The following is a 19,517-nucleotide window of genomic DNA, read 5'->3' as shown; positions in this document are numbered from 1 at the left end:
AGAAACCTCTTCACCCAGAGAGTGGTGAATCTGTGCAATTCATTGCCACAGAGGGCTTTGGAGCTCAGGTCATTGAGAATATTTAAAACAAAGATTGATGGGTTCTTGATTGTCAAGGGGATCGAAGGTTACAGGGAGAATACGGGAGGATGGGGTTGAAAAAATTTATTAACCATGATCGAATCGTGGAGCAGACTTAATGAACTGAATGGCCTAATTTCTGCTCCTATGTCTTATGGTCTCTAGTTCTCATGACTTGAAAGATAATAGAAAAATACATTTGGTATTTTAAAAGTGTTCAAATAAAGAAAGTAGACTTTGTCTGTTCAACATTGGATTGTACTGTTAGTTTTAGTTTGTAAATAATGTAAATATGAGTTATACAGTGTAAATATCTTCTTGAATTAAGCCAAACCAAAGTTTAGAAAATGCAATACTACAATTTTTGTGTGGAAATAATTACTTTACTGATAGACATTATGCACACTGTGTATTTATGCATATAACAGTTCTTTAGCTCCAGAATATCAGTTAGAAACACAGAAGATAGAAGCAAGAGTAGCCCATTTGACCCCTCAAGCCTGCCCTGCAATTCAATATGATCATGGCTGATCATTGAACTCGATACCTTAATCCCACACTCCCCTATAAAAAATGTCTCAGGCAATTAAAATCCAAACAAGTAACATGAAAACAAGGTCAAGTCATTGGTTTAGATTTTAATTGAGTTGAAACTGGTTTATCAATTGTATCACTTAACAGGAATGTCTCCAACACTTTGCATCCATACTGACATCTATTGATAACTGCATTTGATCAATGAACTGGCAGGACCTGACTCAATTTACTAAATATTGTATTCTGGATTAGTGGTGCTGGAAGAGCACAGCAGTTCAGGCAGCATCCGAGGAGCAGTAAAATTGACGTTTCGGGCAAAAGCCCTTCATTAGGAATAAAGGCAGAGAGCCTGAAGGGTGGAGAGATAAGCTAGAGGAGGGTGGGGGTGGGGTGGGGTGGGGTGGGGAGAAAGTAGCATAGAGTACAATAGGTGAGTGGGGGAGGGGATGAAGGTGATAGGTTAGGGAAGAGGGTGGAGTGGATAGGTGGAAAAGAAGATAGGTAGGTAGGACAAGTCATGGGGACACTGCTGAGCTGGAAGTTTGGAACTAGGGTGAGGTGGGGGAAGGGGAAATGAGGAAACTGTTGAAGTCCACATTGATGTCCTGGGGTTGAAGTGTTCCGAGGCGGAAGATGAGACGTTCTTCCTCCAGGCGTCTGGTGGTGAGGGAGCGGCGGTGAAGGAGGCCCAGGACCTCCATGTCCTCAGCAGAGTGGGAGGGGGGAGTCGAAATGTTGGGCCACAGGGCGGTGTGGTTGATTGATGCGGGTGTCCCAGAGATGTTCCCTAAAGCGCTCTGCTAGGAGGCGTCCAGTCTCCCCAATGTAGAGGAGACCGCATCGGGAGCAACGGATACAATAAATGATATTGGTGGATGTGCAGGTAAAACTTTGATGGATGTGGAAGGCTCCTTTAGGGCCTTGGATGGAGGTGAGGGAGGAGGTGTGGGCGCAGGTTTTGCAATTCCTGCGGTGGCAGGGGAAGGTGCCAGGATGGGAGGGTGGGTTGTAGGGGGGTGTGGACCTGACCAGGTAGTCACAGGGGGAACAGTTTTACCTTTACTAAATATTATATACAGCGCCATTGCTTTTGTATTGTTCAGTGAGGGTGTTTTGCCTCTGCCATACTCATGATTTTACATTGTCCCCTGGTCTTTCTCCTCCCATGGTTGTAATCACTGAAAACAATATCTTGACTGTTTTCTTGTATCCTTTATGATTCACTTCCACACGATTTTCCAGCCTCACTTCCTTCTGTTCATGTCTGTTTTCTCAGTTGTTCACCACTGCATATTCAAACTTCCAATTTCCTAAATTCTTGCTTTCAGTTTGCCCCATTTCTATCTTTAACGCCTTTAGCCCTGACAAAACATTTAATTGTTGCCAATTCTGCTTCTTTCCCTGATATGACCCTGTCACATTCCTAGCTGAAATTAAAGGATACAACTTCTTCAGCGTACAAAAGCAAATTATTGTAAATGCTGGAATCTTGAAATAAAAACTGAAAATGCTGGAAAAACTCAGCAGGCCTGGCAGCATCTGTGGAGAGAGAAACATAGTTAGTATTTCAGATTGCTGACCTTTCAGGTGAACGGCCTTAAACAGTGTTAACTGTACAACCAGTTTAGCTACTGATCCTCAGATCTTGCTGAGTCATAGCAAATTCTTTAAAGTTCCCCAAACTCCACCTGTAGCTGCCTTCTTTATCCTATATGCATGCTGTCATTTAGTAACAGCATTTGCAGCCATAGGGTCACATTAGTGTCAGTGACATCCAACTTCACTTCTCCACCACTTGGCTCAACCCCTACCACTGTCTGTAAGTTGTTGGACTGCTTATAAAACCATAACACATAGGAGCAGGAGTAGGCCATTCAGCTCCTTGGATCTGCTCTGTCATTCAATGAGATAACTGCTGATCTGATAATCCTCAACTCCATTTCCTGCCTTAATCCCGTAGACCTTGATTCCCTTACTGATTAAAAATCAATCTCAGCCTTGAAAATATTGAATGGTGAACCCTCAATGGCCCTCTGTGACAAAGAGCTCCACAGATTCACAACCCATAGGCCCTCTGGTCCTAGACTCCCACAAGAGGCAACAACCTTTCTGTATCTACCCTGTCATGTCCTCTAGGAATCTTGTGTATTTTAATAAAGTCACTTTTCTATATTCCCATCGAGTGGTGGGCGGCACGGTGGCACAGTGGTTAGCACTGCTGCCTCACAGCGCCAGAGACCCGGGTTCAATTCCCGCCTCAGGTGACTGACTGTGTGGAGTTTGCACATTCTCCCCGTGTCTGCGTGGGTTTCCTCCGGGTGCTCCGGTTTCCTCCCACAGTCCAAAGATGTGCAGGTCAGGTGAATTGGCCATGCTAAATTGCCCGTAGTGTTAGGTAAGGGGTAAATGTAAGGGTATGGGTGGGTTACGCTTCGGCGGGTCGGTGTGGACTTGTTGGGCCGAAGGGCCTGTTTCCACACTGTAATGTAATGTAATATCATGTAAAATGTAAAAATGAGTACAGACCCAATCTATTCAATCTCTATTCAACAACCAGTCTTGGATGAAGCACAATTTCTTTAATTCAACGTGTGGAAGACTGAAGCTATCACCTTCTGAGCCACACAAAACTCCACATTCACCGTCGTAACCCCCCTCTCTGGCCACTGACTCAGGTAACAGTGAATTATTACAATCTCAGCATTCTATGTGAAGCAAGCTGTGCTATTAGTATCATATCAATTTGCTGCTGAAATACTCATTTAGGCTGTTGTTACTTCCAAATACAACAGTCCTAATACTTTTCTTGATAACAATCCATGCACTGTAAGTTTCAAAGTCTTTGTTCCAAATCTAGCAATATATTTTTCACAACAGTATTTTTCAAATTGCCTTGTGGTTCTGGCTTATTCTATTGTAAGTTCTTCCCTACTATATGCAATAACGTTTTGGTATTAAAATTCACGATTATACTTTGCTGTTTTCTTCACTGACATTCTGGCACCAACATATCACAAATTAAACTGTGATTGTAATTTTGTCTGGCTTCAGCAAGACTGTTGATTTACACTTCAAAACATAAACATGCAATTGTTTTAAATGCTATTTACTTAATTATAATGTGAAGTTTTCTTTAAATTGACAGATTTCAAAGAACCTGGCATAAATATTGGATACAGGTTATGTTTTATTTCTAAACTTTAACAATATTTAGTCATTTCAGACAATGATCATATTTAAATCATTCACGTGTTGGCTTCAGTGATATGCGACACTAATTTTGCAAATGTTTGTCTTTATCCTTCTTCAAAGCATCTGTTCTTTAGAGTTTTAGATCACAATTGTAATACACTCATTATGGAATAAAAGTGGCATGTTCACAAGTGCTGCAGGATGTTAATGTGCTTGGTGGTCTGCTGAATGATGGTAACACATTCACTGCTAAGCATCAAAAAACACTTCGCAGAAGTGGCAGAATGCAGACTTTGAACTACATTCTGCTGCAGATTGTTTGCCATCCTGGAAGGAACTGCTACCAGCCATAACATGCTGGCTAGGCTAGGCTAGGCTAGGCTAGGCTAGATGAGCGTTGGACATTTTGCCCTTTGGAGCACACTAGTGTGTATCACAGGAATAGTAGGAGGAGGACAAAGAAGCTGAATGGTTGTCAGAATCCAATAAGTGTTGGGCTTTAGGGGAGGGGAGGGTCTGAGATCTCAAGGAGAGGGTTGTGCGGAATGGATATTGGATGACAGGCAATGAAGATGCTGACCCCAATGCGCTAGTATAACTTAATGCCCAAGAAAGCTGGTGGCACAGTGGTTAGCACTGTTGCCTCACAGCGCCAGAGACCTGGATTCAATTCCCGCCTCAAGTGACTGACTGTGTGGAGTTTGCACATTCTCCTAAATTGCCCATAGTTTTAGGTGAAGGGGTAAAATGTTGGGGTGTGGGTCTGGGTGAGTTGCGCTTTGGCGGGTCGGTGTGGACTTGTTGGGCCGAAGGGCCTGTGTTCACACTGTAAAAATCTAATCTAATCTAATAACCCTCAAATGACATGTCACCTCACTGTCTTTATTCAACATGGCTGCAAAAATAATACTGCCCACTGGCCGTGTCAACAGTAATATGGCCTTTACAGTCTAATATTCCGATCAGTTGGTTTTATAAAATGTTCAGTTGACCTTTAATTATTTAACGGGGTGCTTATTTTGCCATCAGCCCATCTTTGTTGTTGAAGGGACAAGTCAGGGCTTAGGAAAAATGGTGCGCTGGGCACTTGTCATATTTTACATCTCTTCTCTCCCCTTGCTGACAGTCTGGCAGGGGGAGGATTTCAAATCCAACCTTTGGAAATTCACAGTGACTGTTGTCACTGAGGTTAGTAAAAGTTCAATACTTGAATATATTATTGTGATGCAGAATACAAGTTAGTCTGAAAATTATTGCTGTACATGTGATGTGAGACTTTTCACACCTGCAGAGCAATGTTGCATGACATTTTCAGGGGTGTAACATACATAAGAACATTATTTGTGTTTAAAATATTAGTGTTCCTTTACATTGAAACTTCAGACTATTTTACTTCTCCAATTTGAACTTTTCCTTCTTACTTATAGCTTATTACCTCTCCAAATGACAGAAACAACATGTATGAACAGCAGCGAGATGAGTATTTAGAGCACGTCTGCGAAATGGCACTAAGAAAAATCTCAATTATCACCATTTTTGGACCTTTGAATAACAGCACGATTAAAATTGATCATTACCAGCTGGGTCAGTATTTTAGTATTTTTCCTCTTGGTCTGTTATTTTCTTCCATAACTGATTCATGGTTGTGATTTTTAGCATATTCATTATTTTACCAGTGGCACTTGTGTTGTTTTTGTGAGTGATGTCCAGTGCTTGTCTGTCTAATAGTTGCTGCAGGTTTCTCCAAACATTAGAGCAGCAGTTTATATTTGGGGCCACGTAGATTTTTGTTATGTGAGTCTGTGAGGTAGAATGAAGTTCCACATTCTGGCAAACACAAGAGAGCCAATGATATGAACCTTTTTTCACGTAGCTGCATATATTTAGACAATTTTCTTTCCTGAGGAAATGAATTCGGGTTATTCCTTAGTCTGGCGAAAGTTTGCAGTGTGTGTCAGGATATTGGTTGCTGGAGTGCAGTGATGAGTCCAATTATCATGCTACATCTTATAGTTTCTGCACCTATTTGAGTGGGCATCTGAGAAGGCAGGGCAACTTAATTACAAGTAGAAAGGTAACTAGAATTTTCTGGGGGGATGAAGAAACACTGGGCTCACTTTAGACAAGCTATGTTATTATCAGAACTGTGAATGAAAGGCAAGACAATAGATCACAACAGTGGGCAAACAAGAGCTGGGAGAAAATAACCTGTGGAACATTCCAACCCCTGCTCCAAAACCAACAATAACACCATTAATCATTCTTCAAGTTTGTTGACAAGTTTGACTTGTTTTTGGGTGTAAGTTAGACTTACAATTCTGTTAAGTATAGGTATAAAGATGTAGGCATGTGCCTGGTGGGTGTTTCATCCTGCTTAATTCCACAATACAAAAATATTTTTAAATGTTTTTTTAAAATCTTGACAAGTGAACAGCTTTTTCTCATACAATACAAACTATCTTCCTTTTGAAATGTAGTTTTCTTGCATCTGTGTTCTGGATGGAAGATGAAAGACTTCAACAGTGTGTCTCTTTTTTTCAGTGATACTTAAGCTCTGTAGTAATGCACAATTTTTAAACTTTGGCTAACCTCATCTCATGCTACTAATTTTCTAAACCTGTAAAAAAACTGCCTCATCAATTATTCTTGGTGGTAGAAACAGAAAGTAAAAAGTCTATGATTTTTGAGTTTGCACTAAACGGAGTAAAGTAATGCAAGAATGCAGTGTAACTGCTGCTCATTAAACTTCACAAGTGCTGTTGGTACTGCATTCAGAGGTACAGTGCAACATCAGAATTACGCATTTGTGTTGTGTGAAAACCCATGGGGAACTTGGTTTTGCAGTGAACAACTGCTCTGGAAACTGGTCTCAGGTTACTCCAAATTGATGGGGTCAAAACTATTCACAGAAAGCAAAAGTGTTATGGCACAGAAGAAGGCCATTCTGCCTATCATGCCTACACCAGCTCCTCAAACGAAGGTCATTACCGAGTGCCAACCTACTGCTATTTCTTCATACCTTTGCATGTTATTTTTAGTCAAATCATCATCTAATGCCATCTTTAATGACTCAGTTGAACTTGCCTCTACCACACCTTTAGGCAGCACATTCCATACCCTAGCTATTCACTGAGTGAACAGGTTTTTTACACACATCAGCCTTGCCTCTTTCCAGACTATTTTATATCTGTATTCTCTTGTTTTTATTCCTTTATAAATAGGAACAGTTTGAATCTATTCAGTCCAGCTGATGATTTTGAAAACCTCTATTAGATATCCTCTTAGTCTTCTTATGTTCAAGGAGAACAGTCCCAACTTCTTCAGTTTATCCTCAGAACCAAAGTTCCTCAACCCTGGAAGCATTCTTTTAAACCACTTCTGCACTCTCTCCAGTGCAGTCTAAAATGTGGCAGCCAGTTCTATGCACAGTACTCCATTTAAGATTTAACATATGCCTGTACAAGTTCAACATCACCGCCTTGCTGTTGAATTCTATGTCCTTGTAATAAAGCAGAGAATACTGTATGCTTTACCTAACTGTCCTCTCTACCTGTCCTGTCACTTACAGTGATCTGTGTGAGTTAAATCTGGATGCTTTTAGCACGTCTAAATAGGCTTAAATGCACAACACAACCTGAAATAGGTTTTGAGATGATAAGTGTGGAATTCTACTGGACAAAATTATTGTTAAAATGATGTCTTGCTATATTTTACTATTTCATTTAGTGCAACAGAAAGAAAAGGGCTTGGATTGTCAGTATTCCTGATACGATTGACACAATTTAATGTGTTTTATTTAATCTGGCTTTCAATGTGCATAAATGGTGTCCTTCCAATTTATGTGAAATATTGTGATAGGGGTGTAAATGGGAAGATTTCAGCACTCCTTTGAACCATGCTTACCCATGCTTGTTTGTTCATATCAAGTAACTTGATTTATAAAAAACTATAAATGATGTCATTTAGTAAGGAATATAAGTTTAACAGTTTTCTTATTTAGAAATATATTAATTAGTTATATGTTTCATTATCTTAAGACAATGAGAAGCCAGTGAAAGATATAAGACACGGTGATTTGGATCAAGGCCTCATCACTGAACTTCGCAAAGAATATGGGATAACAGAAAATGAGTTCTTCATGGTGCTAACTGATGTGGATATGAGAGTCAAGGTATGAGAACATTATATTTTATGTTCAACATATGTCAATATGGGGCATCAGTTTAGTTATGATGATCTTTGTACAGTCTGTCATTTGTCAGTTTGATTACATTGACAGCCTAAGTAATTTGACAACTCGATCAAGCTGTCTAATTTTATTGTTTCCAGGATTCTCCCCTTTCTCTGAGGTGTTGACTCATTGTGCATTTTGTATTGATCACATGTGACTCTGAACAATGAGGTGCAGTGGCCATCAATATATTGCATCTTGCTGTCATGCAATAAATACACACTTAACAGTATGGCATAATCTAATAACACTTGTGAGAATACCTGTCTCTTCCCTTAATTGGCGATACTTTAATAGCATTACATTTCAATTCTGTCAGTGACTTGTTAATTGTGGAGAAAAATTAACTTCCTTAAATTTTTCTTTGCAAGAGGAAAGCAATTTCACTCCCAAGACAAGCTTTTTCATTCATAGATTCAGTGATATGGAGGCCACTCTTGCTGCTGTCCTAATTGAGATCTATACTTTAGGCACAGATGAGGAATCATGGCCATGACTTTCCTTAGGTACAAAGATGATCATTAGCTGCCAGATTCACATAAAGCACACATTGAAATCTGGATGAAGTGCTTCAGATATCTTGGCAGATTGAGGGACATCTTGGAAACAGCCCTTCCAGAGACTTCCAGATCATTACCATCTGCTATATGCTCCACAACTCTATAAAAAGATAACCATGGAAATGATGAGCTCACAGTAAAGGCCAGAGCAGGCTGTTGATGCTAACCAAACAGAAATTGCTGTAGAAATACCAGTGCAGCCAGAAAGATTACTTCACCAGACCCATTGTCCAACAGACAGTAGCCAAGTTTTTGAAAACCACAGCAAAGAAGCAAGCCTTACTGAGCAAAATCATTCTAAACATTGTTATATATTTTTAGGATGTCTTCCAGCTGCATCTCCTGTAGTTAGTGATGAAGGCTGCTGTAAAGTCTCTATAAACTAAAATGTGACCTTATATGTACAATGCATTGCATCATTGCCACAGCTAGAGCAGAGAACTTGCTTACTGTAGGTTTCTCACTGGAAATGATATGAACATTCTTTTCTGGAGAACTGGAGAATGATCACTATAATCTGTAAGGTAAGAAACTAAAGAAAGGAGCAGTCACTTTATTGGGAGCTTTTGACTGACCACCTCCCAACCCTCCACCATTAGTAACAGAGACACGGAGGAGCAGATTGGGAGACAGATTTTGGAAAGGTGCAAAACTAACAGGGTTGTTGTCATAGGTGACTTCAACTTCCCTAATATTGATTGGAACCTCCTTAGTGCTAATAGTTTGGACGTAGTAGATTTTGTCAGGTGTGTCCAGGAAGGATTCCTGACTAACTATGCAGATAAGCTGACCAGAGGGGAGGCCATATTGGATTTGGTGCTCGGCAACAAACCAGGTCATGTATCAGATCTCTAGGTGGGAGAGCGTTTCAGTGATAGTGATCACAACTCTATGACCTTTACTATAGTCATGGAGAAGGATAGGAGCAGATGTTATGGGAAAGTGTATAATTGGGGGAAGGGGTATTACAATGCTATTAGGCAGAAACTACGGAGCATAAATTGGGATCAGATATTCTTAGGGAAATGCATAACAGAAATGTAGAGGTTGTTTAGGGAGCACTTGGAATGACAAAAGATATGGAACATGTAGTCAAGAGGAAGAAGGAAGCTTACATAAGGTTGAGGAAGCAAGGATCAGACAGGCTGTAGAGGGCTATAGGGTAGCTAGGAAGGAACTGAAGAATGGACTTAGGAGAGCTAGAAGGTGGCATGAAAAAGTCTTGGCGGTAGGATTAAGGAAAACCATAAGGTGTTCTACACTTATATGAAGAGCAGGTGGATGGCCAGAGTGAGGGTAAGAATGATCAAGGATAGTAGAGGGAACTTGTGCCTGGAGTTAGAGGAAGTAGGAAAGGTCCTTAATGAATATTTTGCATCAGTATTCAGTACTGAGAGGGACCTTGTTGTTTGTGAGGACAGTGATGATTTGCTCAAATACATTGATGTTAAGAAGGAGGATGAGCTACAAATTTTGATAAGTTCCCTGGGCCAGACGGGATATACCCGAGGTTACTATGGGAAGCAAGGGAAGAGATAGCTGCACCTTTACCAATTATCTTTGCATTCTCACTGTCCACTGGAGCAGTACCAGATGATTGGAGGCTGGCAAATGTTGTTCCCTTGTTCAAGAAAGGGAATAGTGATAACCCTGGGAATTACAGACCAGTCAGTCTTATGTTGGTGATGGGCAAATTATTGGAGAGAATTCTGAGAGACAGGATTTATGATTATTTGGAAAAGCATAACAAGATTAGAGATAATCTTTATGAGGGGCAGGTCATGCCTCACAAATCTTTGAGGATATGACAAAACACATTGATGAAGGTAGACCAGGGATGTGGTGTTCTTTGAATTTTAGTGAGGCATTTGTTAAGATTCTCCATGGTAGGTCATTCAGAAAGTAAGGAGACATGGGATACAAAGAAATTTGGCTGTCTGAATACAGAATTGGCTGGCCCACAGAAGACAGAGGGTGGTAGTCATAGAGATGCACAGCATGGAAACAGACCCTTCAGTCCAACCTGTCCATGGCGACCAGATATCCCAACCCAATCTAGTCCCACCTGCCAGCACCCAGTCTATATCCCTCCAAATCCTTCCTGTTCATATACCCATCCAGATGCCTTTTAAATGTTGCAACTGTACTAGCTCCACCACTTCCTCTGGCAGCTCATTCCATACACATACCACCCTCTGCGTGAAAAGGTTGCCCTTTAGGTCTCTTTTATATCGTTCCCCTCACCCTAAACCTATGCCCTCTAGATCTGGACTGGCCCACCCCAGGGAAAAGACTTTGTCTATTTATCCTATCCATGCCCCTCATGATTTTGTAAATCTCTATAAGGTCACCCCTCATCCTCGACGCTCCAGGGAAAACAGCCTCAGACTGTTCAGCCTCTCCTTATAGCTCAAATCCTCCAATCCTGGCAACATCCTTGTAAATCTTTTCTGAACCCTTGTTCCACAGATCAGTTCTGGGACCTCTGCTCTTTGTGATTTTTATAAATGACTTGGATGAGGAAGTGGAAGAGTGGGTTAGTAAGTTTGCCAATGACACGAAGGTTGGTGGAGTTGTGGATAGTGTGGAGGGCTGTTGAAGGTTGCAACGGGACATTGACAGGATGCAGAGATGGGCTGAGAAGTGGCAGATAGAATTCAACCTGGAAAAGTGTGAATTGATTCATTTTGGAAGGTTGAATTTGAATGCAGATTACAGGGTTAAAGGCAGGATTCTTGGCAGTGTGGAGGAACAGAGGGATCTTGGGGTCCACGTTCATAGATCCCTCAAAGTAGCCACCCAAGTTAGAGTTGTTAAGAAGATGTATGGCGAATTGGCTTTCATGAGCAAGGGATTGAGTTTAAGAGCTGCGAGGTTATGCTGCAGCTCTACAAAGCCCTGGTTAGACCACACTTGGAATATTGTGTTCAGTTCTTGTCATCTCACTGTAGGAAAGATGTGGAAGCTGTAGAGAGAGAGCAGAGGAGATCTACCAGGATGCTGCCTGAACTGGAGAGCATGTCTTATGAAGAAATGTTGAAGGAGCTAAGGCTTTTCACATTGGAATGAAGAAGGATGAGAGATGACTTGATAGAGGTGTACAAGATGATGAGAGGCATAGATAGAGTGGATAGCCAGAGACTTTCTCCCAGGGTGGAAATGGCTATCACGAGGGGGCATAATTTTAAGGTGATTGGAGAAAGGTTTAGGGGAGATGAGAGAGGTAGGTTCTTTACACAGAGAGTGGTGGGTGCATGGAATGCACTGCCAGTAGTGGTAGTAGATTCAGATACATTAGGGAGATTTAAGCGACTCTTGGATAGGCACATGGATGATAGTAAAGTGAAAGGTATGTAGATTAATTTGATCTGAGAGTAGGATAAAAGGTTGGCAAAACATTGAGGGCTGAAGGGCGTGTACTGTGCTGTACTGATCTATGTTCTACGTTCTCAACACAATTAAACATAACAAACGACATTCCACTTGATTCAAGGATGTTTACTTTACCTAGAAAAATAACAAAAGGATCAACATTCCCACACCATCCAATTAATATTACTTTTGGAACAGCATCTTGTTTCGTGAAACATACAATTGAGATATAATCTGCTCCCTAGAGCCTTCAAATCTTTCATTTATGACTATGACACAGTCAATAGGAAAATAGAGAAAAAGCTACAGGCTGGACTGAAAGTTCTTCAATTTCTATTGAAGTTCAAACTGGGACAAAGGAAATCAAGAAGATTTTAATTAAAAACAGAAAGCACTGGTGAAACTCAGCAAGTCTGGCAGCATCTGTGAAGAGATTAACAGAGGTAACAATATGTCACTTTAGGAAGATTTCCTTGTAATTAAATGATAGTGTTAACCAGCTAGATTTTAAGCACAGATATTTGCCACTACCATCAATTTGTCAGTATCTGTCAATAGGCATTAATGATTCAGTGGGTCACCTTTCCATGATCAGAAGTTATACCCATTGAGAAACTAAATGATGTTATTACTTAATCACATCACAAACAGATGTTGAGGTTTAGAGGGTATGATTCTTGGGTAAGACAAGACAGGTTTGAGTTCAAGCAGGGATTTAATTCCAAAAATTGAATACAACATGGATCCCAATGTCATCCCACCTTCTGGGTTCCACCTAGATTGTCTTGAAGGCAAGTGATGAGCCCTGTGAAGTTGTCAGACAAGGCATTTAAGTTTGATATTAGATAGTTAAATACTGTTTTAAGCCTCAATATTGGTTTAATAGCAGGCTGCCTGTTTCCTAACCTATTACCAATATAAATGTGTAACAGGAAGAGCTTCCTTCGTGCAGGTGACAAGCAAGAAGGCTTGCCAGGTTATTCCTAACTTTTTGAACGTGACTTCACACATGTCCAGCACCTCACTCAATGGCAGCTGCACTTCCCTTCTACAAACCTTCACCACAGCACGGCCACAAGCCAAAGGGCTCAACCTTGCATCTATGATGAGGAACAAAAGAAGGAGCAACAATTCCAGGAGCAGTGCCCATTCTCCTCATCCAAATACCATTCCACATGGCAGAGAGGGTGGAAGGAGGCTAGGCCCCCCAACACAGGGTCTACAGGCAGAGAATCAACTTTCTGAACATGTGCAAGCACTACTGTCTACATCTTTACTGTGGGCTGTTCTTGACATCTACAGTTTCCTAGACAAAGTCTACCTTCCAGTGGTCTAGGCTGACAGATATTGCTGATTGCCCTGAAAATGTCTATTACTAGGACAATGGAGAAAAACATCTGGGTCTCTGCTGCACCTGAGGCTTGTGTAGTTGTCTTTTGCAAAGAAAGACAATTGGAGTTCTGAGTGCTTGGAATGGGTCATGTGGGAAGCAGAGAAGGGTTAGGTCTGTAGGGATGACTGTGCAGCATGGGTGTGAGAAGGCTGATGGTGAGGGTGGGTGTTGGCTGTTCAGATGAGGATCTGATGCTGGGGAGAGAGGAATGAGTGCAGATACAAGGTATATTAGTCTGAGGTTTTCTGTGTAGGCGAAGGCTGGAAAAGTCAGTGTTGCATGTCAGGTCTCATGTCCTCCTCAGGTTTTGGGTCCTTGTAATTGTATTTTCTCCAAGTTGAGGAAGTTGTTGACTTCTTTCTCCCATCTTCGAAGGAGCTTATCATACCACAACCATTCAGATTCCACAGCAAAGCCTCTTGGTAAGAGGGATGATCAGAGAAAAAGCTTTTCCAGACCTCCTTTTTCCATGTGTCAGTAGAAAATTTTAATTTCCAGTTTTTAAAAAAAGTCATAAGTTGTGATGTCACTGGTTAGGCCATAATTTATTGTCCATCTTTTTTTACCCAGAGGGCAGTGCAGAATAATGTTCATTGCTGTGGATTCAGGTGTAGACCGGACCAGGTGAGGACAGCAAATTTTCTTCCTGAAAGGAAATGAGTGAATCAAATGGATTTTTGACAAATGGTTACATGGTTGCCAGTGGTTGGCTTTTTATTCCCAAACTTTAATTAATTCAAGTTTCACCATCTGCTGTGGTGGGATTTGAACCTGTTCCCAGGATATCAGCCTGAGTTTCTGAAGTACATCCGGTGATACCACTACACCACCACTTCCACTTACTCCTCTTCAGGAGTTTATTACAACTTATTTGATGCAACCTCCTTAAACACATTATCTACATCGTTTGGTATATGTGTCCTGGAAGATGAAGTAGTGTGGGGAGACAATAGACAATAGGTGCAGGAGTAGGCCATTCTGCCCTTTGAGCCTGCACCGCCATTCAATATAATCATGGCTGATCATTCCTAATCAGTATCCTGTTCCTGCCTTATCTCCATAACCCTTTATTCCACTATCTTTGCGAGCTCTATCCAACTCTTTCTTAAATGAATCCAGAGAGTGGGCCTCCACTGCCCTCTGGGGCAGAGCATTCCACACAGCCACCACTCTCTGGGTGAAGAAGTTTCTCCTGAGCTCTGTCCTAAATGGTCTACCCCGTATTTTTAAGCTGTGTCCTCTGGTTTGGCACTCACCCATCAGTGGAAATCTGTTTCCTACTGCCAGAGTGTCCAATCCTTTCATAATCTTATACGTCTCAATCAGATCCCCTCTCAGTCTTCGAAACTCAAGGGCATACAAGCCCAGTCGCTTCAGTCTTTCAGTGTAAGGTAATGCTGCCATTCCAGGAATTGACCTCGTGAATCTACGTTGCACTCCCTCAATAGCCAGAATGTCTTTTCTCAAATTTGGAGACCAGAACTGCACACAATACTCCAGGTGTGGTCTCACCAGGGCCCTGTACAGCTGCAGAAGCACCTCTTTGCTTCTATACTCAATTCCTCTTGTTATGAAGACCAGCATGCTATTAGCCTTCTTCACTACCTGCTGTACCTGCATGCTTGCCTTCATTGACTGGTGTACAAGAACACCCAGATCTCTCTGTACTGCCCCTTTACATAAATTGATTCCATTGAGGTAGTAGTCTGCCTTCCTGTTCTTGCCACCAAAGTGGATAACTATACATTTATCCACATTAAATTGCATTTGCCATGCATCTACCCACTCACTTAACCTGTCCAGGTCACCCTGTAATCTCCTAACATCCTCATCACATTTCACCCTGCCACCCAGCTTTGTATCATCAGCAAATTTGCTAATGTTATTGCTGATACCATCTTCTATATCATTAACATATATTCAAAGTTTGTGCGAAGATTTGTAGCTCGGGTGCTCGTTGCTGTGGTTCTGTTCACCGAGCTGGAAGTTTTTGTTGCAAACGTTTCGTCCCCTGGCTAGGCGACATCATCAGTGCTTGGGAGCCACCTGCGAAGCGCTTCTTTGATGTTTCCTCCGGTGTTTATAGTGGTCTGTCCCTGCCGCTTCCGGTTGTCAGTTTCAGCTGTCCGCTGTAGATTAGATTAGATTAGATTACAGTGTGGAAACAGGCCCTTCGGCCCAACAAGTCCACACCGACCCGCCGAAGTGAAACCCACCCATACCCCTACATTTACCCCTTACCTAACACTACGGGCAATTTAGTATGGCCAATTCACCTGACCCTGCACATCTTTGGACTGTGGGAGGAAACCGGAGCACCCGGAGGAAACCCACGCAGACACGGGGAGAATGTGCAAACTCCACACAGTCAGTCGCCTGAGGCGGGAATTGAACCCGGGTCTCTGGCGCTGTGAGGCAATAGTGCTAACCACTGTGCCACCGTGCCGCCCACGGTGAATTTGACTGGGACAACACTACTATCATAGGGCAAGCCAGACAGAGAACAGCCAGGGAATTCCTAGAGGCATGGCATTCATCCACAAACTCCATCAACAAACACATTGACCTGGACCCAATATACCAACCACTACAGCGGACAGCTGAAACTGACAACCGGAAGCGGCAGGGACAGACCACTATAAACACCGGAGGAAACATCAAAGAAGCGCTTTGCAGGAGGCTCCCAAGCACTGATGATGTCGCCTAGCCAGGGGACGAAACGTTTGCAACAAAAACTTCCAGCTCGGCGAACAAAACCACAGCAATTAACATATATTGTAAAAAGCTGCGGTCCCAGCACGGATCCCTGCGGTACCCCACTGGTCACTGCCTGCCATTCCGAAATGGAGCCGTTTATCACTACCCTTTGTTTCCTATTAGCCAACCAATTTTCAATCCAATCTAGTACTTTGTCCCCAATACCATGCGCCCTAATTTTACTCACTAACCTCCTGTGTGGGACTTTATCAAAAGCTTTCTGAAAGTCCAGGTACACTACATCTACTGGATCTCCCTTGTCCAACTTCAGAGTTACATCCTCAAAAAATTCAAGAAGATTAGTCAAGCATGATTTCCCCTACATAAATCCATGCTGACTCTGTCCTATCCTGTTCCTACTATCCAGATGTGCAGTAATTTCATCCTTTATAATAGACTCCAGCATCTTTCCCACCACTGAGGTCAGACTAACTGGTCTATAATTTCCTGCTTTCTCTCGCCCACCTTTCTTAAAAAGTGGTATAACATTAGCCACCCTCCAATCCTCAGGAACCGACCCCGAATCTATTGAACTCTGGAAAATAATCACCAACGCATCCACAATTTCCCGAGCCACCTCCTTCAGTACCCTGGGATGCAGACCATCAGGCCCCGGAGACTTATCAACCTTCAGACCTAACAGTCTCTCCAACACCAAATCCTGGCAAATATAAATTTACTTAAGTTCAGGTCCTTCAGCTACTGTTACCTCAGGGAGATTGCTTGTGTCTTCCCCAGTGAACACAGATCTGAAGTACCCATTTAATTCCTCTGCCATTTCTTTGTTCCTAGTAATATATTCCCCTGTTTCTGTCTTCAAGGGCCCAATTTTAGTCCTAACCATTTTTTTGCCTTGCACATACCTAAAAAAGCTTTTACTATCCTCCTTAATATTCTTGGCCAGTTTACCTTCGTACCTCATTTTTCCTCTACGTATTTCCTTCTTAGTAATCCTCTGTTGCTCTTTAAAAGCTTCCCAGTCCTCAGTTTTCCCACTTATCTTAGCTATGTTATACTTTTTCTCTTTTAACTTTATATGTTTCTTTACTTCCCTCGTCAGCCACTGCCGCCCATGCCTCCTCCTGGGATCTTTCTTCCTTTTAGGAATGAAGTGATCCTGCAACTTCTGCATTATACACAGAAATATCCGCCATTATTCCTCCAGGGTCATCCCTGCTAAGGTATTACACCATTGAACTTTGGCCAGTTCCTCTCTCATTGCTCCATAGTTCCCTTTATTCAACAGAAGTACTGTCACTTCTGACTGTACCCTCTCCCTCTCAAATTGTAGATTGAAGCTTATTGTATTATGGTCACTACTTCCCAATGGCTTCTTCACTTCGAGGTCTCTGACCAATTCTGGTTCGTTACACAATACCAGATAAGAATCCATCTCTGAGGCACTCCACAAAGTCTCTTTCTTGAGGCCCAATACTATCCTGATTCTCCCAGTCCACCTGCATGTTAAAATCCCCCATAACAACTGTAGTGACATCTTTGCGACAGGCCAATTTCAGCTCCTGATTTAACTTACATCCCACATCCAGACTACTGTTTGGGAGCTTGTAGATGACTCCCAAGAGGGTCTTTTTACCCTTAGTATTTCGAAGCTCTATCCATACTGACTCTACATCCCCTGACTCTAGGTCCCCTCGCGCAAGGGACTGAATATCGTCCCTTACCAACAAGGCCACCCCACCCCCTCTGCCCGTCAGTCTGTCCTTACGATAGCACGTATCGCCTTGAATATTCATTTCCCAGACCCCGTCCACTTGAAGCCACGTACCAGTTATCCCCACAATATCGTATTTGCCAATTTCCAAAAGAGCCTCAAGCTCATCCATCTTATGTCTAATGCTTCGTGCATTCATGTATAGTATTTTTAATTTGTTACTGCTCTCACCCTTCCCATCAACCCTTATTTCACTCAACCTTACAGCATGATGCCTTTCCGAGTTTTCTGCCTCATTGATACAGTTGTCTTTCTTGACTTCTCTTGTTCTAACTTTCCCTTCAATTTCCTTTTTAAACATCCAGTTTGTCCCCTCCCCCCCGCTACTTAGTTTAAATGTAGCGATGTTGCAGTAGAAAACCTGCCTGCCAGAATGCTGATCCCTAACCTATTAAGGTGCAAGCCGTCTCTCTTGTAGAATTTATGCTTACCACAAAATGTACCCCAGTGATCCAAGAACTTAAATCCTTGCTTCCTGCACCAGTTCCCAAACCACACGTTCAAGTCCATTATCTCCCTGTTTCTGGCCACACTAGCCCGAGGAACTGGAAGCAAACCGGAGATAACCATCTTGGATGTCCTGCTTTTTAGCCTTCTTCCTAGTTCTCCGAAGTCTCGCCGTAGTATGTTCCTCCTCTTCTTCCCGACATCATTTGTGCCGACATGTACCACCACCTCTGGCTCTTCACCCTCATCCTTGAGGATTTCCTGCACTCTGTCCGCGATGTCTTTCACTCTAGCACCAGGAAAGCAACACACCATCCTTAAATCCCGTCTGCTGCCACAAAAACCCCGGTCAGTTCCTCTCACGATGGAGTCCCCTATTACCACGGCTCTGTGCAATGTCTGACTCTTCCACTCTGCCTCTGCGGCAACTTTTGATTGACAAACTTGGCCGCCTTGCGAACTGGCAGTGTCATCAGTCTCTGTTTCCAAAAGCTTCAACTTGTTCCTGACAGGTACTTCTCCCGGGGTCTCTTGCACCTGTCTCCTCTCCGCCTTCCTCATCGTCTGCTCTCTTCTGGCATGATTGGTGTAATAACATTGCTGAAGGTCTTGTCCAGAAAGATCTCGTTCTCTCGGATGAGCCGAAGGTCCTCGAGTTCGTTCGTCAGCGCTGCAATATGCCTGAGCTGACTTACTCAGGCTTGTAAAACAAATAAACATATGTACTTTAATGTGGCATCTTCAAAAGAAGTTAGTTAAGTTATATTCTAGATAAATGAATCCCTTCAAGTAAGTTGGGAAGATGAAAATGTAACAAGAATCGGATAGGACTAGCCCTGTACTTCAGGTTGCACCTGCCCACTTCCCCAACTTTCTCAATACTTTAATATTCAATCAAGTCCACTGTGGTGTCTTAAAAAGTTGTCATGGATTGATTTGTCCTCCAATTTGAGTTCATTCCCTCCTTATAACAACACCAGTTTTTCCAAAAACGTAGCCTCAAGGTGTCAGGAAATTTAAGGAGCATTTACAACAATACACAAATGCTCATCAAGTTGAACAGTGATTGAATGGCCATTGTGCAACTTAGTTGAGAAGAAAGATTTCCAGTATTAAATATGGATGAATAGGATTATTCAAAACTGTCAGATAGAAACCAGCACAGGCCCCTAATATTTAGAATCATAGAGTCATAGAGATGTACAGCATGGAAAC

General features: G+C 42.2%; 1 protein-coding gene across 2 annotated transcripts in view; it reads left to right on the top strand.

Moving 5' to 3' along the window:
• ccdc80 (coiled-coil domain containing 80) overlaps positions 1–19,517 on the top strand; it is a 51,950-nt gene that overhangs the window by 8,620 nt on the left and 23,813 nt on the right. The window contains exons 2-3 of one of the 2 annotated variants that reach the window (XM_087992812.1): positions 5,292–5,394; positions 7,848–7,981. In XM_087992812.1, coding sequence (XP_087848938.1) covers positions 5,292–5,394; positions 7,848–7,981 — 237 coding nt within the window. Of the gene's footprint in view, positions 1–5,237; positions 5,395–7,847; positions 7,982–19,517 lie in introns of both variants that reach the window. The other variant, XM_043700868.2, reaches the window with a different exon arrangement.

The sequence above is a fragment of the Chiloscyllium plagiosum genome, unplaced genomic scaffold, assembly GCF_037043375.1.
Source record: "Chiloscyllium plagiosum isolate Xiang-an unplaced genomic scaffold, Cpla_swu_hap1 HiC_scaffold_12, whole genome shotgun sequence".
NCBI lineage: Eukaryota > Metazoa > Chordata > Chondrichthyes > Orectolobiformes > Hemiscylliidae > Chiloscyllium > Chiloscyllium plagiosum.
The sequence above is the reverse complement of the archived record's forward strand: the minus strand, read 5'-3'. Positions and strand labels throughout refer to the sequence as shown.